The sequence below is a fragment of the Carcharodon carcharias genome, chromosome 18 (genome assembly GCF_017639515.1).
Source record: "Carcharodon carcharias isolate sCarCar2 chromosome 18, sCarCar2.pri, whole genome shotgun sequence".
Classification (NCBI taxonomy): Eukaryota; Metazoa; Chordata; class Chondrichthyes; order Lamniformes; family Lamnidae; genus Carcharodon; species Carcharodon carcharias.
The window spans coordinates 32,072,665-32,096,856 of NC_054484.1; the positions used below are offsets into that span (position 1 = coordinate 32,072,665).

General features: G+C 43.9%; 1 protein-coding gene across 2 annotated transcripts in view; it reads right to left on the bottom strand.

Moving 5' to 3' along the window:
• The window catches only part of epha3 (eph receptor A3), a 269,035-nt gene that overhangs the window by 205,053 nt on the left and 39,790 nt on the right, over positions 1–24,192 (bottom strand). For both annotated transcript variants that reach the window (XM_041210805.1, XM_041210804.1), the window contains exon 3: positions 6,442–7,105. In XM_041210805.1, the coding sequence (XP_041066739.1) occupies positions 6,442–7,105 (664 nt within the window). The remainder of the gene's footprint in view (positions 1–6,441; positions 7,106–24,192) is intronic.

Consider the following 24,192-nt stretch of genomic DNA (forward strand, 5'->3'; position numbering starts at 1 on the left):
GGTGAGAAAATGCCTAATGGAAAATAATCTGAAACCAAGAAAACTGTCCAGGTTGCAGCAAATTGGGGCAAATGGCAACCACCTTTCACCACTTTGAAGCTGTCTAACCTCGTAACTGACATTGTTGTTTTGATGTTCCAGGGGAGAAAATGTGTTCCTGTGCACTGTCCCTCCACCTGCCTGTGACTCTTAACTTTTCAATCATTTAGGCGTATGTTTGAATCAAAACTGCGAGTGATTTCCGCACTGTTCCTTTAACACTGGTGCACCAATGCACTCATTTAAAAATAATTCGTTCAAAACACTGATCACAGCATTGTAAATTGCCAGCCCTTAAAGTGGTTGTTTTCTGTTAAGGAGTCCATAAAACTAATGGAGCATCCACAGCTTTATCATGTAATACCTTCATGTAGCATCAATTAGCTTTGAGAATGAGCAAAAGGTAGCAATAATATGAAAGACAGACAAGAGAAATGGGATGGAGGATGCTGAAATTATTTGGAATTAATATTTGTTCATCATTTTCAATGTCGAGGAAAATACCAGGCCTTGTCAAATTTGCCACAAGGCAAATGATCTAACACTTGTGTCTGCACGTGATCATTTGTTTGATTTTGTTTTGCCTTGATATGTGTTTTTAAAATAAACTAAACCAATGACTTCAGCAAATTTTCTATTGGTAAGTTGTATATTTGAAATCTTTCGTGCATAGTGTTATCATTTGTCCATTCCTTTCAGCATGGTTTACACCTCATTCTCTAGCAATAATCTGGTGCCAGGTGGAATTCTGTGAGCATAGCAAACATTTCTGTTTTAAAGGAGTGGACAGCCCAGTCAGCGAAGTGTTAACATTAGCTTGGCTATGTCAGAAGCATTGTAATTTGTGGGTCAGAAGGATTTGTGCCCCATATCAGGAGTTTGTGATCATCATTTAAACTGAGTCTACTGTCATTCGATGGGAGAGATGCACTGCATGGAATTTCCAGATAAGACCTCAAGATGGCTTGGGTGGCTATTAAAGACCTCATGGCATTATTTGAAAAAGAGTTCCAGCTGATGTTCCTCTTTTAACTAATACAGTATCATCAAAAAACAATTAACCAATTATTTATTTCACTCCTGTTTTGAGGAAATTTGCAGTGAGCAAAATAGCTGCTATGCTTACACACAAGCAATTCAATGTGTGCTGAGTGCTTGGATTGTTTCTAAAAGATGGGATAATTGCTATCTTAAGATATAAATTGATTTATATATACATGTCTTTTTTCTTGGATCCAGTCTTTGACCTGAATTTTTTGGTTGTCAGGCATGTGCAATCGGTGGACCTGTGAGCGGCCAGGGAACAGACCCCTGACTGTGATCAGCCCGCCGACTGCTGAAAAGCTCAGCATGGCCAGGGTGGGGGCAGGAAGAGGGCGGGTGATGACGTCACCATGGGGTGCGGGTGAGCACTGCAAGAGAGCTCCCTGAAGGCAGACGGCTGCCTCAGGGAGCTGCAGACCTGCAAATAATGAAATAAAACTGTAAAAAGCTGCAAAAAAACGTCCATGCCTCACAATAAAACACCTGAAAGCAATACCTCATAAAAATGCTGTCCACAGATGTTTCATCCCACCCTTGGATGAGGTTTGATGAAAAATGTAAAGGCCGTTTGGCCTGTCTTTCAACCATAAGGTGGGACTGGCCACGAAAATTCACAGACAGTTAATGAGCCTTATTGAAAACAAAAACAGAATTACCTGGAAAAACTCAGCAGGTCCGGCAGCATCGGCGGAGAAGAAAAGAGTTGACGTTTCGAGTCCTCATGACCCTTCGACAGAACTTGCGTTCGAGTCCAAGAAAGAGTTGAAATATAAACTGGTTTAAGGTGTGTGTGTGGGGGGCGGAGAGATAGAGAGACAAAGAGGTGGAGGGGGGGGGCGGGGGTGTGGTTGTAGGGACAAACAAGCAGTGATAGAAGCAGATCATCAAAAGATGTCAACAACAATAGTACAATAGAACACATAGGTGTTAAAATTAAAGTTGGTGATATTATCTAAACGAATGTGCTAATTAAGAATGGATGGTAGGGCACTCAAGGTATAGCTCTAGTGGGGTTTTTTTTTATTTATATAATGGAAATAGGTGGGAAAAGGAAAATCTTTATAATTTATTGGAAAAAAAAGGGAAGGGGGAAACAGAAAGGGGGTGGGGATGGGGGAGGGAGCTTACGACCTAAAGTTGTTGAATTCAATATTCAGTCCGGAAGGCTGTAAAGTCCCTAGTCGGAAGATGAGGTGTTGTTCCTCCAGTTTGCGTTGGGCTTCACTGGAACAATGCAGCAAGCCAAGGACAGACATGTGGGCAAGAGAGCAGGGTGGAGTGTTGAAATGGCAAGCGACAGGGAGGTTTGGGTCATTCTTGCGGACAGACCGCAGGTGTTCTGCAAAGCGGTCGCCCAGTTTACGTTTGGTCTCTCCAATGTAGAGGAGACCACATTGGGAGCAACGAATGCAGTAGACTAAGTTGGGGGAAATGCAAGTGAAATGCTGCTTCACTTGAAAGGAGTGTTTGGGTCCTTGGACGGTGAGGAGAGAGGAAGTGAAGGGGCAGGTGTTGCATCTTTTGCGTGGGCATGGGGTGGTGCCATAGGAGGGGGTTGAGGAGTAGGGGGTGATGGAGGAGTGGACCAGGGTGTCACGGAGGGAGCGATCCCTACGGAATGCCGATAAGGGGGGGTGAAGGGAAGATGTGTTTGGTGGTGGCATCATGCTGGAGTTGGCGGAAATGGCGGAGGATGATCCTTTGAATGCGGAGGCTGGTGGGGTGATAAGTGAGGACAAGGGGGACCCTATCATGTTTCTGGGAGGGAGGAGAAGGCGTGAGGGCGGATGCGCGGGAGATGGGCCGGACACGGTTGAGGGCCCTGTCAACGACCGTGGGTGGAAAACCTCGGTTAAGGAAGAAGGAGGACATGTCGGAGGAACTGTTTTTGAATGTAGCATCATCGGAACAGATGTGACGGAGGCGAAGGAACTGAGAGAATGGGATGGAGTCCTTACAGGAAGCGGGGTGTGAGGAGCTGTAGTCGAGATAGCTGTGGGAGTCGGTGGGTTTGTAATGGATATTGGTGGACAGTCTATCACCAGAGATTGAGACAGAGAGGTCAAGGAAGGGAAGGGAAGTGTCAGAGATGGACCACGTGAAAATGATGGAGGGGTGGAGATTGGAAGCAAAATTAATAAATTTTTCCAAGTCCTGACGAGAGCATGAAGCGGCACCGAAGTAATCATCGATGTACCGGAGAAAGAGTTGTGGAAGGGGGCCGGAGTAGGACTGTAACAAGGAATGTTCCACATACCCCATAAAGAGACAGGCATAGCTGGGGCCCATGCAGGTACCCATAGCCACACCTTTTATTTGGAGGAAGTGAGAGGAGTTGAAGGAGAAGTTGTTCAGTGTGAGAACAAGTTCAGCCAGACGGAGGAGAGTAGTGGTGGATGGGGATTGTTCGGGCCTCTGTTCGAGGAAGAAGCTAAGGGCCCTCAGACCATCCTGGTGGGACATGTCCTCCTTCTTCCTTAACCGAGGTTTTCCACCCACGGTCGTTGACAGGGCCCTCAACCGTGTCCGGCCCATCTCCCGCGCATCCGCCCTCACGCCTTCTCCTCCCTCCCAGAAACATGATAGGGTCCCCCTTGTCCTCACTTATCACCCCACCAGCCTCCGCATTCAAAGGATCATCCTCCGCCATTTCCGCCAACTCCAGCATGATGCCACCACCAAACACATCTTCCCTTCACCCCCCTTATCGGCATTCCGTAGGGATCGCTCCCTCCGTGACACCCTGGTCCACTCCTCCATCACCCCCTACTCCTCAACCCCCTCCTATGGCACCACCCCATGCCCACGCAAAAGATGCAACACCTGCCCCTTCACTTCCTCTCTCCTCACCGTCCAAGGACCCAAACACTCCTTTCAAGTGAAGCAGCATTTCACTTGCATTTCCCCCAACTTAGTCTACTGCATTCGTTGCTCCCAATGTGGTCTCCTCTACATTGGAGAGACCAAACGTAAACTGGGCGACCGCTTTGCAGAACACCTGCGGTCTGTCCGCAAGAATGACCCAAACCTCCCTGTCGCTTGCCATTTCAACACTCCACCCTGCTCTCTTGCCCACACGTCTGTCCTTGGCTTGCTGCATTGTTCCAGTGAAGCCCAACGCAAACTGGAGGAACAACACCTCATCTTCCGACTAGGGACTTTACAGCCTTCCGGACTGAATATTGAATTCAACAACTTTAGGTCGTAAGCTCCCTCCCCCATCCCCACCCCCTTTCTGTTTCCCCCTTCCCTTTTTTTTTCCAATAAATTATAAAGATTTTCCTTTTCCCACCTATTTCCATTATATAAATAAAAAAAAACCCCACTAGAGCTATACCTTGAGTGCCCTACCATCCATTCTTAATTAGCACATTCGTTTAGATAATATCACCAACTTTAATTTTAACACCTATGTGTTCTATTGTACTATTGTTGTTGACATCTTTTGATGATCTGCTTCTATCACTGCTTGTTTGTCCCTACAACCACACCCCCGCCCCCCCCCTCCACCTCTTTGTCTCTCTATCTCTCCGCCCCCCACACACACACCTTAAACCAGTTTATATTTCAACTCTTTCTTGGACTCGAACGCAAGTTCTGTCGAAGGGTCATGAGGACTCGAAACGTCAACTCTTTTCTTCTCCGCCGATGCTGCCGGACCTGCTGAGTTTTTCCAGGTAATTCTGTTTTTGTTTTGGATTTCCAGCACCCGCAGTTTTTTTGTTTTTATCAATGAGCCTTATTGTCATCTTAATTGTCGCCGGGCACGCTTCCGACTTTTGATTGTGCCCACCAAGCGAAATGTCACGCGAGCGTGTGATGATGTCGGGACGCTTGCCCAACGTCACCTCGCGTGATTTGACACCTGATCAGGTCAGGTGTGCGCCCACCCACGGGACATAAAATTCTGCCCATCGTCTTTTAAAAAGTGCATTAGTAAGGCCCTTGGAGTTCTCTAGATCAACCAGTTTTGAGGCAAGTGTACTGAAGAGGAATAATCCAAAGAGATACTCTTGGAGTATGTCCAACTTCTAACAGAGTCAGTGAGACCAATTGGTCCTGAAAAAAAATGGAAAGATGTTGTTCTCAGCTTCAATTAAACCACTCAGCAGGGACTGCGAAGAAAGAGCGCATAGCTGTACTTCAACGAGATTGCTGCCAAGGATAAGGAATTATAAAGGAGCAAACACACTTAAAGGTGCTATCTCCTCAATTTACAACACCATGCACAGCCACTCAATTATTTGCTTAACAAATGATATGAGGCATGCAATTAAAATATTTTGATAAAACAACTGTTTTACATATTGACATGAGAGTGGTAGGTAGGCTTGACTTAACCTATACAGTACTTGTATGATATGCTGCTTGCCTTTTAAAACACTATTAGCAACTTGGCCTAAATGTGTTCTACTTAACACTTCAAACATCTGCCCAAGTGTATTTACAATAAAGAACATTCATTTCAGGATCATACTAAGGAAATGGGACAAGGGTAAAATCTGTCAGGTTTTAATGGGTTTTCTGACATGCTTTGAATGAATCTGGAGTGCCGTTGTGTGGATAGTTAAAATACTTTTGCCTTATCAGTGTGCCAGTACTTTAGACCAGGCAATCACCACAGCAACTAATTTATTGAAAATTCATTGTTTTACTGAATTTGATTAGAAGATGCTCACAAGTATTTTGGGCTATGTAGTTCAAATTATACTAGATAAAACACACATTTCAATGCACTTGCTTTATTAACTCTTGGAATCAGTTTTTGAAGAAATGCATTGCCAAAATGTGGTAGGGAGGCAAACACTTAACCAGCTTGTGTGAGACACTTGTAGCCCACAAATTCTGTAATGAAGAACAATGCTTAATGTCCCAAGGTAACCATGAGGACTCAACTTATACAATTCCTGAGAATCAATAATGCTTTTTTTTGCCAAATGCACTCAAGCAGGAACATATGACTTTTGGGATCCCACAATCTCAAATATGAATAATTGGAACTCTGTGAAAATGCCAAGTGTGACCTAGGATTAGCTGCACAATGTTATTATAAAATTCAATTACATTTTTCCCCTCAATGATTCTAGAATTATGTCAACAGATGAATAAAAAACAAAGATGTGTTGAAAAGCTGTTGGAAGTATTAAAATATAATCAATTTTAAAGAGAAATTCCAACCCAGTGAGAGTGAAGCAGTGTGATTTGCTATAAGTTTCTGTAGATTATTAACACTGCCTTGTAAACAAAGGGAATTCTGTAAATCTTTTGAAACTGATAATATGTTTCTGAAATGGGTTCAAATGCTTTATGAACTGCTGACTGGCAGGTTTTCCCAATTCTAGCCCAACTAATTGTTACCTTGGCACGTGCTTCCTCTTTCCTCATATCCAGCATTGCACAGGCACTTCCCTATTGGCACCAGCCATTCTCCATCAGTGCTGCAATACATCCTGGGTGGGTCCTCCTCCTTGGAATGATTGACACAGGAACCACGCACCTCCACAAGAGACAGGGAGTCCACTCCAGGCACTGTGTCCGGGAACATTGCCAAGTTCCTCGTGATGAAAGGACACTTTTTGAAGAAGACACGCACAGACACCAAAGCAACACAGGCACCAACATCCTGAAAGGCCAAATAAAATCCTTTCTTGTTGATTGGCCCAACCTCGCGGACCTCAGTGTTCAGCTTGAGGATTCTATCCCCCAGGTCCATCTGGGTGAAACTCTCGTCTGCAGCAATTGTGTCAATCTTTACAAACTGGCTTTCTCTAAACCTGACAATGTGATCTTCATCAGACTCCATATAATAGAGGTTGAAAGTTTCTTTACAGGATCCCAAGACCAAAGGGATGCTGTTGCAGTCCCTCAGAGTGAACTTAAGCTCGACATAAACCTTCTGAGCTGAGTTCCGTGGAATCCAGTTTGTCCGGAGCCAGTTGTTCTGGCTGGGTTCCATCACATTGCATACCTGGTAGGTACGGATTGGTATGTAGTGCTCATCCACTCCACTGATTTCTTCCCACTGTAAAGAAAATTTAAAAAAAGTTATAGAGTTGTAATTTTGAACTTAAAGCTTCTTCATGTGGGCATGTGACCCTCGTCCACTTGATGATTTTCCAATACAATATTCCTGGAATGTTAGTCATGGTCATATATTCAATTGAACTCAATAGAAAGAATTAAAAGTTTCCAAACTGGACAGACTGCCAAAAGAACAAAGAAAAGTTAGTGAAATTTGATATTCTGATACTAGCCTATTTAATAAATAGCTTTCCAAACCACATTAATAGTAATGATGGGCTTGAATAGGTCATTATTAGAGCAGGCACAAGACAGAGAAAGTGAACGTTATTTCTGCTTCAGCTTCCATCTCACACATAACCCCCACACCCCCTCCCCATGATTCCTGGAGGTTGGAGGGTGGGGGCAGGGCTGGTGGTGAGGGATGATTATCAACTGCCAGACGCCCATTCCTCAATGAAGAAATAGATGGCCGGAAGTTGAAAGTCAGGGGAGGGGGCACCTCAGACAGAGACCCAGCCAATGCAAATTTCAGAATGAAACAGGCAGTAGGTTGGCAAAGTATGCAAACTGGGATCTTCATTTGCATGCTCCATCCACCTTGTACTGCAGGCTTTCAATGGGCTAACCAGTGATTCTTAAAAGGAACTGTGAGACACTGCTGAAAAATAAATGGCTGTGGAACTTGGTGGGCCCAGGGGGATCAGAATGTGCTCCAAAATAAATTCCAGCCCATGTAAAACCTTCCCTGGATCAAATCACCCCCACCCCTCCAGACCCAACCCGTTCAAAGCAAGAGCTGTTCCGTTTCCTGCCCTCTCACAAATGGTAGTTGTAAGTGGAGGCCAGTGTTTTTTATTATTCTTTCTTGATTTGTGGGCATCGCTGGCAAGGCCAGCATTTTTTGCCCATTTCTAAGTGCCCTTGAACTGAGTGGCTTATGAGGCCATTTCAGGGGACATTTAAGTGTGGGGGTCTGGAGTTACATGTAGGCCTGACCAGATAAGGATGGCAGATTTCCTTCCCTAAAAGGGATCAGTAAACCAAATGGGTTTTTATGACAATTGCTGATAGCTTCAAGGTCATCATTACTGAGACTAGTTTTCCACTTCCAGGTTTGATTGATTGAATTTAAATTCCACCAGCTGCCATGGTGGGATTTGAACCCATGACCCAGACCATTAGCCTGGGCCTGTGGATTAATGGTCCAATGACATTATCACTATGCCACATCTCCTCCACTTTGTGCCGGCAGCTCACTGACAATATTTAAATGAGATGCATGCCAAAAAATGGCTCAAGTTGCCTGACACCGACATCAAGTGGGCAGCACTTCATACGCATAGTGAGTGGAAGTTGAAGTTCACTCATCAAATAATCCAACTGCTGAAAAGCCTAACAGTGGAATTGCAGAACACTTTTGGAATCCTTTAATTAATTCTCCTGATTTACAAACTGTTTCGAACTGTCACTGCAAGCGCTGAAGTGTGCACACACGCGGGGGGAGCGCGCACTGAAAGCTCCCTAAAGGCACAGAGCTGCCTCAGGGAGCTGACGGATTTTTAACATGACAAATAAAGAATTTAAAAATAAGGAAACTATGCCCCCCTCATGTGAAATATGAGTTTTAGAAAGTTTGATTGATTCTTTAGTCACTGTTCGAAACCTCATGGATGAGGTTTTGTTAAAAATGCAAAGGCCGCCTGGCCAGTTTGCACGCCCGCCAACCGAACGGTTGGATGGGCAGTGAAAAATTCAATTGAATGAATTAAGGGCCTTAATAGGCCTCTTAATTGTTGGTGGGCACGCTGCCACCTCTTGCTCTTGCCCGACGTCATTGTGCAGCATTTCACTCCCATTCAGGTCAGGCACACGGCCGCTCAACAAGGGAAAAATTCCTCCCTTAGTGACGACAGTTGCAAGTATTTATTATTTACTTGCTCCTTCTGAGATGGATTAAACCTGAGGTTTTCTAATTACAACCAGTCTGGGCTGCTCCACAGCCCAAAAAAAAATATTTACTCTTAACTGATTGCACTCAATTTTTTTGAATTAAATGCAAGTTAAAAAATTATCCCCAAAATCATGAAGCCTGGTGTTGAGACATGCTGGGCTGAATTTTATGCGGAAAGTCGGTGGGGAGAGTGTGGTGGGTGGGTAGGGGAGCATAAGGGGAGATATCATCTAGGGTGGGGGGCTTCCCCTGATGAGCACAGGGCACACCTCAAAGGACGTACACCCCCTTTCATTCCTGATCCTTAAGGAGTTTACTTAAATAAAACAGCCTGCCCACTCCCGCCCACCTGCCCACGCCGGCCGTATTATGGCATGGGCAGCATATTATTCGGGTCATTTGGCTCGGTAACAAGTTCAATTCATTATTTATTTTAAAGTGGAGGGTGGGCTGCTGATTTTGGCGCTCGCCCACCTGCCACATTATGAGGGACAACTTGGGAGTGGGTGGGAAGGTGGTGGACTTGTCACTCTGTATATTTTACATGCCCCCCCACCCCACCCCACCCCCACTGAAAACATGCCTGGCAGGGAGCTGTAAAATCCAGCTTGCTGTTTCTGACTGCTTTACAACTCTAGACCACTATAGCTGCATTAACCACGTACCTTGAAAAAAAAATCAGGTAGAAGTTTAATTATCCAGGTTTAATTTGTCCAGGTAATTCTGTTTTTGTTTTTGTTTTGGATTTCCAGCATCCGCAGTTTTTTTGTTTTTAATTATTGCGGAATTGTTCACCCATTATTATTTTGGGTTAATCGTTAGTGTAATTAAGTGTTGCTAATATATTTACGTCATGGGGAGTTACCTGGCAGCTACACCAGGAATATAGTTTAGCAATCTCGTGCAAGTCAACATCTAGTGTTATATTTTGACACTTAATGGTGTCAGAACACTTCAAATGTTGTCCTTTTGTTTCAATTAATGTAACACTTCATTATGCCAGTGAGATGTCACAGCTGTTATCAGTCTTCAGTACAGATGGATGAGGACAGTGCAAGTCCTTTTGGGCCCTGACTAAAGCTGTGCAACTGCTGGAAGCTGACAGCACATTAAGACCACTTATTGCGATCTTCTCAGGTTTTGAGTTTCCCGTGCAAGGAACTGCACCTAGAATCACCTGCCTGCATTTGGAATTCCATCCATGTTTAACATTGCTGGTAGGAAAATAATGGAATTACTATTAAAGGAGAGAACAGGAGGGCATTGAGAAACCAAAAATACAATAAGGAATAGTCAACATGGATTCCAAAAGGGAAAGTTTTGCTTGCCCAGCCTTGTTGAATTTTTTGAAGAGAGAGAGAGAGAGGAGACAAGGGTAATGTAGTAAATACAACTTATCAGGATTTTCCCAAAAAGTCTTTTCTGAGGTAGTACGTAATAGGCTAATGAATAAAGTCAGAGAATGCAGAGCCCAGGGGCCAAGTAGCGGAATGGATTGCTAGCGGGCAAGACAGAAAGCAGAGAGTGGGAGTAAGGGAAGGCATGGCAGAAGTTGGGAAGTGGTATTCCACAAGGATCAGTGCTCAGCCCACTGTGTCCACAAGTTACACAAATGTTTTAGACTTTGGAATCAAAAGCACAATTTCTAAGTTAGCAAATGACATCAAATTGGTGGAGGTGGATGAAGGGGATGGGGTGGTGCTTGTTAGTCAATATTGAGGAGAACTGTAACAAATTACAAGAAGATATTAGCTAACTTGCAAAATGGGTATATAATTGGCAATTGAATTTCGACTTAGATAAATGTGTGATATATATTGGCAAGAAGAATAACGATATTACATCTTAGAAAATTAAAATCTGAATAAGATAAAGGAGCAAAGGGGTTTGGGAGTACAAATACACAAATCACTAAAAGTAGCAATACAGGTTAACAAGGCCATAAAAAAAAAGCAAACCAAGCACTAGGTTTATATCTTGAGCAATAGAATTGAAAAGTAAAGAAATTATGTTAAACCTGCATCAATCCTTGGTTACATCACTCTGAGCGTACTGCATACAATTCTCGTTGTCCATATTATAAAACAGTCATAGAGGCATTGGAGAAGGTGGAAAAAAGATTTACTAAGATGATGCCACAAATGCAGGGGTACACCTATCAGGAGACGATGGGTTTCTTTTGTATTGAAATCAAGAAGACTAAGGGGTAACCAAATAGAAATCTTTTAAAATAATGGACAGCATTTTCACATCAGCAGGTGGGCGCATGCTCAACCCACTCGAGCAAGAAATGACGCGTGCTGACACCGGGCGAATGTCCTGACGTCAACGCGCAGTCGAGCAATAGTTCGGTCAGTGGGCGCGCGTGGGAATTGGCAGCAGGCCCTCCGATAATTAAAAGGCCTGTTAGGGCCATTAAATTATCAATTAAGTTAAATTTTTCGCTACCCGTCCAGCCTTGGTGGGCAGGCAAAAAGGCCAAGGGCAGGGTCACATGAGGGGATATGTTTCATAACATTTTTAATTTCTTTTTTTTAAAAAAACTCACCTCCCTGAGACAGCTCTGTGCCTCGGGGAGATTATCAAGCACGCAACCATGTGCATGTGCGAAGTTTGCACTCACCGTGCTCGCCCTCCTCCCCCTGCCTGCACAGGCAGCACTGAGTGCTGTCACTTGCGTTTCACGCAGGGCGAGCCTTAGTTGGCCTGCCCAGCGTGAAATCGCCTTCCAGCCCCACTCGCGGGTGATGGTCAGGCCCGCCTGCCTCTGCCGAGCCTGCCCAACAAGGGCAAGATTGCACCCCATGAAAAGCTTCGATAGAGGAGACCCAGAGAGAATGTTTCCACTTGCGCAAAGAAAAAATGAGTGGCCATCAATATAAGGGAGCCACCAAGAAATCAAATAGTGAATTCAGGAGAATTTTTTTTCCCAAGAGCAGCTTGTTGACATGCAGCCTCAGACATCAGTGCTCAAAGGACTTTCAGTGTCACACAGCAGTCCTGCAATCTGTACTCCAGCAGAATATTAGGATCACTGAGGTACTGCCCTGGGCAGTGGCTTTGTGGGGAATGAAGCTGTGCCAACAGTGGCTCAACTGGTGGCACTCACCTCAGAGTCACAAGGCTTTGGCAAGTCCCACTCTTGGGAAGTCTTGAGCACAAAAATCAAGGCTGGCACTCCAATGCAGCACTGAGGGAGTGCTGCACTGTCACAAGTGTCATCTTTCTGATGAGACATTAAGCCAAGGCCCCATCTGCCTGCTCAAGTGGATCTAAAATATCTTATGGCACTACTTCAAAGAAGAGCTGGGTAGCCGGTGGCCTGGCTAATATTTATCCTTCAATCAACACCACAAAAAATAGATTAACTGGTCATTATCATATTGCTGTTTGTGGGAATTTGTGTGAAAATTGACTGCTACGTTTCCTACATTTAACAAGTGGCAGCCTTTAGCTTTGAGGTATATCTCAGCACGATGCACAGCCAAATGCATCGTGCACCATGCAAAAGCTCACTCTCCTGATAAAGTCATGTTCACGCTCCATCTGCTTCTCTCTGGTCAGGCAGAACACAATGAGCTCTCCATCTCCTGCCAACCTCTCTGATGCAGCAGTGGATAACGAACTGGGAAATCTTACAGATCTCAGCAACTCCAGGCTGAAAGAATTCTGACGTGAAGAAATTCGGGGCCGCGGTCACTTCACAGCTACTGGCAGCTCCATCGCTTCCCTGCTCTTGGGCTGCAGGCCTGGTTGCAAGAGGTAGCAGAGTTCCATGAACACCTCCTTTGCAAAGTGCAGATGTTGCACAACTGCTAGCCAGCTCCCGGTGGGTGGGTGGGTTGTTGGAGGTGGGGGTGGGGGAGGTGTGTAAAATTACAGCCCCGGCCCCTGGCTGAAGTGGAAGAAGAGAAGTGTTCCCAGGAGGCTGTAGGTGGATAAGGCTTTCTGCTGAGGGACTTTCTTCTCCTCCTCCCTCTGTCAGCAGCTAGTCATTTGATGCATCTGCTCCATTCCCCTCTCTTGATGCAGCCCAGGCAAATAGTAACTATAACACGCTTGACCAAGCAGAACCCTTGCAGTCACAACCAACGCCTTCTCCACATTCAGCACCACTTGCTGCGGACTTCAGTTACTCCAACCAACTCCAAATACCCAACAGCTCCACAAAACTAAACAGGGCCTGATGAGATTAGTCAGTACGTAACAGGCAAATTGTTAAATGATCACAAGGGTCTTCCTGATGCTGAACGCATGTATAACTGTACTCAGTTAAGGGACAGTGTTAATTGGTGTGGTGAGGTTGAAAATGACAGCACTAGCATCAAATTAACATTACAAACTGATTCTGAAATTATGGTCTGCCCACTTTGCACACTTCCAGTGCATGCTCCAAATGTTAGTGTTAATACTCTTACCAAGATAGCATCTGGGGGGCCATTTATGGTTCCAAAACAGTACCTGTAATGGCTGGCACTATGGACAAATTTTGTGACTATCTTCTTTATATAGTAGACTCCATTCTTTCTCATCCATTTTTACCATTACATTTTTCTAAAATTCCAAATTTAACCATCACTGCCTTATTTATTTCATGTTCACTATCATCACTCATCCATTGTCAGTTCCTCACCGTTACACTCTTAGACAATGCTTTTAAACACTGACTTTATGATTTTTATTGTTACATTCTTCAGATGTGGGCATGGCTTACCCCTCGTGAAAACTGTAATTGGAACGAGTGCAATGGATTCTCAGTCAACTTAAGAAGAGACCGATCACAGTGATATCAAAGTCTGGTTTCTTGTATCTGAACAGTTAGCACAAGAAGTTTGGCATTGACAGTTTCTTTGTTAATGAGCATCCTGGAATAAGCATCATCTCAAGACTCTATTCCAATCCTTGGAGATTTATGCATACTATTTGGACGAGGGAAGTTACTCCACGCCATTTGTATCATTATATGTGAGAAATAAGCTAACGATTCATTACATTTAACAACAATATTTGTGGGATGCATAACAACACAGTGGGTGAGAGCACTGTCTTTGGCTGGTGAGGGGGGTTACAATTGTCCCTCTTGTCCCTGCACTTTGGGGAGAGCAAAACAGCAACCTGGGTTCCTGCTCCTGAGTGGGTAACCTGCTGGAATGCATGTATGGGCATCAGGAGAAGGAGGAAATGAACTCCACTCACTTCCTGTGAACTTGAATAGAGTGCCAGTGCTCACTGTTATACAGAAAGGTACGGAGTGCTGCTACAGTCTACAAGATCTTATTGCGCCATGAGGCACGGATTTAAGATAGTTGGCCGAAGAAGCAATGGAGAGATGAGGCAAGATGTTTTCACACAGCGAACGGTTAAGATCTGGGATGCACTGCCTGAGAGTGAGATGGAGGAAGGTTCAATCAAGGTGAAAAGGACGCATGTGCAGTATTGCAGGGAGAAAGCAGAGGAATGGCACGAGGTGAATTGCTCATTCGGAAAGCCAGCACAGACATGGCGGGCCAAATGGCCTCCTTCTGTTCTGTAATAATCCAATGATTCTATGATTCTGTGAGTCAATATTTCCCAGAAACGAAGGAATAAAAGGAAAGAAAAAAATTCCGGTTCTTGTCACTGCCATGGACAGATTTTATCTGTTTTCTTACTTTCTGTGATCAGTGTGTTTTGTATGCAAGTGGGAGTGACTGTAATTTAAATAACTCCAGCAACAAGCTTTCTGTGAATTTATTTAAAAATTACACACTTGTCACAGAGGTTTAAAAACACAACAGGGCCATAACTTCTGACTAGAGTCGGAAAGTGCTGGCCTGCAGAAATTAGAATAACTAAATGTACACTTGCCTGAACTTGTAAATTACGTTGCCACTTCTGTTCGCCGGAGCCACTTGAGGCTTGTATCGAAAAACTTCTCGCAGGCCCCAGTGAAGTGTAGCACTTGCTGCCATAAAGCAGGTAAGTTTAAAAGTCCAGTGAAATTGACAGGCCAGGGGAAGGGAAGTGTCCAAGGTAAGTGAATAGGATTTGGGGGGGCCCAGAGGTCGGGAGGCTTGGAGTTGGGGTCCAGGGTGTCCAGAGCTCGGGTGGGGCAGGGGGTTGGGGGTGTCCAGAAATCGGGGGCGGGGGGAGTTGGGGTGCCCAGAGGTCAGGGGGGTTGGTGGTTGTGGGGGGGGGGTGCGTTTGGGGGTGTCCAGAGGTCAGGGTAGAGGGTTGGGGGTGTCCAGAGGTCAGGGTGGAAGGTTGGGGGCGTCTGGAGTTTGGGGGGGGTCTGGAGGTTTGGTGTCCGGAGGTCAGGTGTGGTTTGGGGGTTGGAGAAGGCGTTCAGAGGTCGGATTGGTGGGTACCCAGAGGTTGGTGGGGGAGTGTCCAGAGGCTGGGGGTGGGTGGGGGGGGGGGTGGTAGTTGGGGGTGTCCAGAGGTTGGGGGAGGGGTTCCGGAGGTCGGGGTGGGGTCTGAGGTCAGGTGGGGGGTCCGAGGCCAGGGGGTTGGTGGGGGGGGCAGCAGTGGAGGTGCAGTTGGTGTGGGAGTGAGGTGGGATTATCAGAGGTTGGGAGGGGATAGGGGGAGTCCTGGGTCGGTCTGGGTCTTTATAATAGTTACGCAGAAATTAGAAGAGGTTTTAATTCTTCTAACTTTTTCTGTGTAAACTATTGGTATAACCCCGGCAAACTTTGCGATTTAAACTGCATTTTCGGATGGCTCCAGCACAGTGCAATTGTCCAGAAGAAGTTAGCACTTCTGGGCAATTGACATGCAAACCCCTACCTGGGAACTTAAAGAGGGATTCCCCAGCTCATCTTTGGGATACCCCCTAAATCTGATGCTGGGGAGTGCGGTAATTACGAGCCAACATCTTATTTACACAACTCACCTATACTATCACTCACACAAAGATTAGATACAGGTGAGGGGGGTGGGGAAGTACAATTACAATTGATGGTTGTCTCTGTCTCTTTTGTAGTAAGCCTATAGTTTCTTAGATGAGTTGATACTTTAGTTGAAGTGAATTTCTCATTGCAGGGGATTTTTATTAAGCTGCAAAGCCATTTGTCCTCAAATCTCTTTGTTTCTCAGGTGAACCTGAAGTTGGAACAGGTTGGGGAAGAGTCCTTTTCCCACTTTCAAGGTATAGTTGTTTCTTACCTTAGCTGCTTAGTTGGCTTGCAGCTGCTTTGATGGCTGTCCAATGGATTTCTGTCTGCATAGCAGTTCCATGCTGCTTTAAAAGCAGGCAACAAACATGGCTGTCTCACCATGTGGCCTGTTACAAGTTATAAGGTGAGTGGCCATGTTGGGAAAAAATCCTGCATGTTGACTTTCACGTCTTGAGAGTTTGAGACAGCTTGTGGCTTTGTATCTGATTAACCCATTCAATTTGAAGTTACCCTTTCGAATTAGTTTCAGGAAAAGGCATTGAGTCAGAAAGTTCAGAAAGTTCCTTTTGTTCCCCCTTGAGACAGGGGAGTGTTTCAATTCACAAGAGAAGTCAGGTGATCCTCAGGCAGCAATCCTTTTGTAGCCTTTTGTGTTTTTAAAAAATATATAAAGTATTGACTGAAAGCTCACAATATACTGGAACATGACAGCTCATTCCAAACTATTACATATAGAATGCATATGTAATGTTGGATTCAGGAAAAAAATTCACTAAGACAACAATAATGAGAGTTTTATATTCCTGACATCAGATGGCAAATGGGTTTGTTGTCTCTCACAATTCTTAATTGGTACAGTAGACCTTTCATCTATTTTCCAATGATTCAACTGGCTGATTATTTACCCAAAATGTCATGGTTCTGTTGTATAAGCATGGTCATGAACCACAGCTGCTGACCCCAGTCTCCTTCAGTCTGACATAAATGCAAATGACAGACCAAGAAAAAATCATTTAATTTGTGTCATTTGCAATGTATTTATTTTCACCACTGTGCTTACAGCTGTACCAGGCCACAGCCTGGATTGTAGCAGGTTTCTGCCAGACAATTATGCTGGCACATTCATGTCCTGCCTGCTCGCTGCAGAATGGAGCATGGCCTTACCTCGTGAACTGAGCTGGCAGAAAGCATTGCATAATTGCATGGCCCGTAGGACTCCTGTCAACGACAAACAAATGGCAAGATCGCCCGCTGGGTCATTTGAGGGGAGGGTTCCCAAGATTGATGGGGTGTGTTAGGGAGGAGGGAAGGCAGAACACACCAAGGAAGGCCTGGCCTCACAAAGAAAATCTTAGCAAAAGGATTACAAACTTACATTCCTAGGTAATTTCTGGTTGGGTTGGGTTGACCTGGTTGGGAACTGACAGCCACTTCCCATTCAGGAAAGTTAAAACTGTAAGTGGGTCCCGATAATGTCACGGGGACAAGACATCCAAATACATAAAAGGGCCCTGTCAGATTCAAAAGCATATGAACATAAGAACTAGGAGCCCAAGTAGGCCACTCGGCCCCCTCAGCCTGCTCCGTCATTCAATAAAATCATGGCTGTTCTGAATGTAACCTCAACTCCACATTCCCCCTACCTCTGATAACCTTTCACCCCCTGGCTTATCAAGATTCTATCTACCTCTGCCTTACAAATATTCAAAGACTCTGCTTTCACTGCCATTTGAGGAAAAGAGTTCCCAAAGACTCATCACCCTCTGGTGAGAAAAAAAATTCTCCTAACCCCTGACTTAAATTGGTGACCCCTTATTTTTAAACAGTGACCGCTAGTTCTAGATTGTCCCACAAGAGGAAACATCCTTTCCACATCCAACTTGTCAAAACCCCGCAGGATCTTTTATGTTTCAATTAAGTCACCTCATTCTCTTCCAAACTCCAATGGATACAAGTCTAGCCTGCCCAATCTTTCCTCATAAGACAACCCGTCCATTCCAGGTATTAGTCTAGTAAACCTTCTCTGAACTGCTTTCAATGCATTAACATCCTTCCTTAAATATGGAGACCAATACTGTACACAGCCTCATCAATGCCCTGTGTAACTGAAGCATAACCTCCCTACTCTTGTATTCAATTCCCTTCGCAATCAACAATAACATTCTATTAGCTTTCCTAATTACTTGCTGTGCCTGTATACAAACCTTTTGTGATTCATGCACTAGAACACCCAAATCCCTCAGAGCTCTGCAATCTCTCACTATTTAGATAATATGCTTCTTTTTTATTCATCCTTCCAAAATGGACAATTTCACATTTGCCCACATATTACTCAATTTGCCAGATCTTTGCCCACTCACTTAACCTATCTATGACCCTTTGAAGCCTCCTTATGTCCTCTTCATATCTTACTTTCCTACCCATCTTTGTGTCATCAGCAAATTTAGCAACCATAGCTTCAGTCCCTTCATCCGAATCATTTATATAAATTGCAAAAAGTTGAGACCACAGCAATAATCTGTGGCACACCACTTGTTACATTTTGCCAACCAGAAAATGACCCATTAATGCCTACTCTTTGTTTCCCAAGATTTTGAGGACCAGCAATTATTTACCAATTTCTAGTATTCACCAAGTGGTCTCCTCCATTATGTCCTATGATTGGGGTCCCATGTAGTTTTCTTTATTTCTCAATAATAATATACCACAATTTAAAAAGAATTGTTGAGTTTGGTGATTTAAAGCAGGGTGACTGTTTCTGGGTGATGATGACAGACTGGGTGATTATTTGTGGGCTATGAAGCAAACATCTAGGCCTGGAATTTCCTCTAAGGAGATCCTTTTCCCTGGCCATAACTTTGCCAGACATGCAAGAAAAGCCTACTAATAACCATAAAAGGATTTTCTACTGGGATGCCCAGAGAGGTTATCGTAGAACCATAGAATGGCTATAGCACAGAAGGGAGCCATTCATGTCCCTGCCTGCTCTCTACAGAGCAATTCAGCACATGCCTCTCCCCAACACTTTCCCCGTAACCCTACACATTTTTCATTCAGATAATAATCCCATTCTCTTTTGAAAGCCTTGCTTGAACCAGCCTCCACCACAATCTCAGGCAGTGCATTCCAGATCCTAAACATTCGCTGCATGAAAAGGTTTCTCCTCATGTCTCCATTGCTTCTTTAGCTGTCAGTTTAAATCTGTGCCCTCCAGTTCTTGTTCCTTCTGCCAATGCGAACAGTTTTGCCCTATCTACCCTGTCCAGGACTGCTTATGATTTTGAACACCTCTACCAAACCTCCTCTCAGCCTTCTTTTCTCCAAGGAAAACAGTTCCAACTTCTCCAATCTATCCGCATAACTGGAGCTCTTTGTCTCCGGAACCATTCCCATGAATCTTTTCAGCACCCTCTCCAAAGCCTTCACACCTTTCCTAAAATGGAGGACCAAAAGCTGCTCAGAGGAGTGAATTCCTGGTCTCAGAAACAAATGGGTGTTTCTCCAATGGCAAGTACTATAATTTTATTAATTTCATTAGTTTCATTTCATTGATTAAGATAAGTAGCCCTTTGGGTCACCACTGTCTCCAGACTCTCAAGTTACACAGGCAAGTTTACTTCATGCATATTTCATAGTCTGTATTCTACCAGATCAACATGAAAGGATTGTTTGATTGAAATAAAAGTATTTGAAGCACAAATAATGAAACAATCTGTCTGCAGTAATATCACAGCTGTAATTACATTCAGTGTAACACTGTGTGATGTCTTTAGAGTACATTCTCCGACTGTGGATCACTTAGCAAGCTTGACTTTCATCTTTTGTATAACAAAGCTTTAGTCTGCTTTGTGTTTGAAAGTATTATACAATGAAAGGTCTTCCAGGTGTCAGCAATTATATGTAGGGTTCAAATAAGTGAATTTTATATTTATATGCTTCTTTTGAACATCTTTCCGGAGTGCCACACTGAGCACCGATGTGTGAGCTGCACAATGGTTCATTTAAATAAAATCTGCCAGAACTCTAACTCCTAACATCCAACTCCCCACTACACCCTCCCTATACCATACCCTCATGAGCTATTGGGTTAATAGAAATAAAAGGGACTTTCACAGTCAATTGAAACAAAATCTCAAATTCTATTGTTGATTTGAGCTGTGTTTTCTCCATCTCCTGTGCAACAGATTCAGACATAATTAGCTTAGCATTGAGGAACACATTAAGCTATCAGTTCAACAATAAGCTAGCCTAAGACTACAAATTTCAACCCATAAACGTCCCAATTGCTGTCATGATAACATAATCTGGAGCTACGTGGAATGGTGCCATCAAATGCTGTTAAAAATAGCACACTGCACAGAACAGGGACAAACAATTTCTGCAGCATTCAACTGCCTAGATACGAAAATGTTATAGGTTTCTCATTATTGTGATGAATTTAGATACAAGTAACTACAACCTCCAACAAAACACAACACAAATAACTGTTTTTTTTTTAAATATACAAATGTAAATACGGTATAGCAATATTTACAATATGCTTTTTACAGTCTGAACTTGATTTGTAACGTTAATTTGTGTGGTGGCATTCAAACTTTCCCACTAACAAGGGACTTTCATATTGACATAAGTTTGTTTCCCACGCTTGACTAGGACAGGAAAACTCCAAAGCACACAGGATTCTTCAGACTCTGTTTCAGAAATCCCTGGGAGGTCATTTCATAAGTTTTACTAAGTCAGAAATAATAAAGCAGTCTCCAAAATTCTCCAACAATCTTTAAAGGTAACCTTGACGGAAAAGAATTCTTAATGAGTGACTGGTGGTATTATATCGTTAAGGATATCTCCCAGACTGTCACCTAAATGCCAATAGATCAAGTTTCATTAGTTTTTGTTCCACATGACAACATGGCACTGGGGAAACTTATTTTTACATTTCAATAAGTAAGATAACTGATTTTTTTCTACCTGATTTTGTAGCCGCTCCATATCACATTTTGTTTTTTAAATCATTCATGCAATATGAGCATTGCTGACAAGGTCAGCATTTATTGCCCATCCCTACTTGTCCCTCAGAAGGTGATGGTGAACTGCCTTCTTAAACTGCTGCAGTCTGGGTCGTGAATGCTTGTAGTAGTCAACAGAGGCTCCGCTAAGCAGTGTGGCCCCAATATTCTTCCCTCCACCTTTCCACCTTGCCCAGACACTTTACAAAGCATGCTTAAATTGCCCTGTATCTGCCTAGGCCTCAAAGTATGTGAATCCGACTGGTGGGATGGAGATAATTGTATGATCCTGTTGCACTCCCCTGCATAAAAACAGGTCGACTCGTGGGGCAGGAACACTGCACCTGTAGCTGTGGACCAGCAGCCAGACAGCTTCCAGGCTCAAATATCCGTACAGAGGCTGCAAAAGAAGGTCAAGGTTCCCTTTTCTTTCTACACTGTGCTGTCAGAATCTCTACTCTGAAGGGATCACAGGGCCAGCACCAGCTTCTTCCAGGATACCACAAAGAGGAATATAGGAACAGGAATAGGTCTTTTACCCCCTCAAACCCGTTCTGCCGCTTAATGAAATCTTGTCTGATCTGTATCGTAACCCCATCCACCTGCCTTGGCTCCATATGCTTATTATACCCTCGTCCAGCAAAAATCTATTGATCTCAGATTTGTAGTTAAGCTATCATTCATTACTTTTTGTGGGGGATTGTTTCACTTCCACCACGCTTTATGTGAAAAAGTATTTTTTAACTTCTCTCCTGTATAGTCTGACTCAGTTTTTAAGGTTTCTCCAACTATTTGCAGAAAAAAATTTCTCTATCTACCATATCAATTCCTTTCAAAATCCTAAAATCTCAATTAAGCTTCTATATTTAGGGGAGTATAATTTTCTTTTGTAATTTCTACTTGTTATCTATCCCCTGGAACCCTGGTAACATTGTCTGTTGGTTGACCTTACAAGTGTCAAGGTACGTATCAAGGATAATGGGCAGGTATGCTAAATAACAGGATGCAACTTGTGGTGACCCACAAGGTTCTGTGCTGGGCCCTCACTGATACACTAAATTCAGTAACAATTTAGATGATGGGATAGAAAGCCATGGGCCCTACCCAAAGGTACATGAAATGGCGCGAAATGACTTTGGGCGAGTGCCCTGTCAACATCGTGCACTTGCGCAACAGTCGGAAGTGCGCCCGTCAACAATTAAGTGGGCAATTAAGCCCATTAACGATGCAATCAATAATAATTTTACGTGGCCTGTCCATAATTACATTTGTTGGATAGGCCATTCTCCCAGTCGGCATTCGCATTTTGCTCAAACTTCGATCCAGGGCAGGGTGAAATCTTCGTGGGAAGGAATAAAATGAAAAGGGATAAGTGGGTACTGTTTTTTTTAAATGAACTATGCTTTCAGGTGCTTGATTGTGTTGCCTGGACTTATTTTGCATCATGTCCTTTAATCCGTGGATGTCTGCAGCTCCCTGGGGTGGCTGTTTGCCTTCAGGGAGCTCTCTCCAAGTGCTCACCCGCATCTTTGGTTACGTCAGGACCTACCCTCTTCTCGCCCCCACCCCAGCAGTGCTGAGCTATTCAGCACGTGTTTCACACTGGCTGGCCATCAATTGGCCAGCCAGCGTGAAATCGCAGTCAGGGGCTAATCATGGCCAGTGGCCCCTTTCCCATCCACTCCTGGGCCCACCGATTGTGCATGCCTGACGACCGAAAAATTCATGCCCATAGATCCAAATTTGCCAAAAATAGCTGGTATTTCAAGCAGTGCAAATGGAAGCATAGAAGTACAAGAGAGATATTGATAGGTTATGTGCATGGGCAGAACTGTGGTAAATGGATTGCAATACAGTCAAATTTGAGGTATATGCTCATTTTGGACCTAAAAAGGATAGAACAGTGTGATTTATAAATGGTGAAAATCTAGAAACAGTGGAGGTCCAAAGAGACACAGGGGTCCAGGTACATAGATCATTAAAATGTCCTGAACAGGTACAGAAAATAATCAAAAAGGCTAATGGGATGTGGGTCTTTAGATCTAGAGGACTAGAATGCAAAGACGGTAGAAGTTATGCTTCAGCTATAGCCCTGGTTAGGCAACAACTGGAATACTGTGAGCAGTTCTGGACACTACACGTTAGGAAGAATATATTAACCTTGGAGGGAATGCAGCATAGGTTTACTGGAATGAATCCTGGGTTCCAAAGGCTAAGCTATGAGGAAATTAAGGGGAACAGATGAGGTGGAGAGGTAGAAACTATTTCCGCTAGTTGGGGAGTCTAAGGCATAGTCAAAAGATTAGAACCAGGCCTTTAGGAGTGAAATTAGAAAACACTTCCATATGTAAAAGGTGTGAGAAGTTTGGAACTCTCTTTCACAAACCGTGATTGATTCAAGAACTCTATATTAAAGATTGATTTTGTTTTTGTTAGCTAAAGGGAAGGTGGCAAATGGGGCAAAGATGGGCAAATGGAGTAAGGCCACAGATAAGCAACGATCTCATTGAATACTAGTACAGGCTGGTAAGGTAAATGGCCTTTTCCTATATATGTCCAAATTCAGCAGTGCATCCAGAAACACATCAGGATAACCAAAATCTCAGTCAGGAAAGTAAGCCCACCTAGGAGAACTGAAATCTATCAAGATATTCACAATATGACACAATAACGGGGAATATATTGTCAAGATTAATAAAATCCAATCAACTAAATCAAAAACTTCGCCTTGGTGGGTTTTATCTTAACTAGATTTCCCGAGGCAGTTCTTCCTTGGCATGCCTGCTGATATAAATGCTGATAGGTACTGCAAGCAAGCTGGAAATTAATAAGATCTGCCACCAATTGATCTCCCTGCTCATCTTCCAGCCTCTCATTTCCTTACTAATTGCTTTTCAAGTGTTTTCCATGAGGCCTACGTACTTTGGACTTAACTCTTTGCCCTGTGGATCTGAAAAATTAGTCAAGAAAGCAGGTAAAGAGGTTCCCTGTGTACACATGCAGTGTTGTCACGTGCAATTTTTATTCTTGATTTTAATTCATTGCTTGGCAAACTAGTGTCAGCTGTGTCTCCGTCGGTAGCACTTGTACATCTGAAACAAGAGGTTGTGAGTTCAAGTCGCACTCCAATGAGTTGAGTACATAATCTAGGCTGGCACTTCAGTGCAGGACTGCGGTAGTACTGCGTTGTTGGAGGTGTTGTCTTTCAGCTGAAATGTTAGGCCAAGGCCTCCTCTGCCCTTTCAGATAG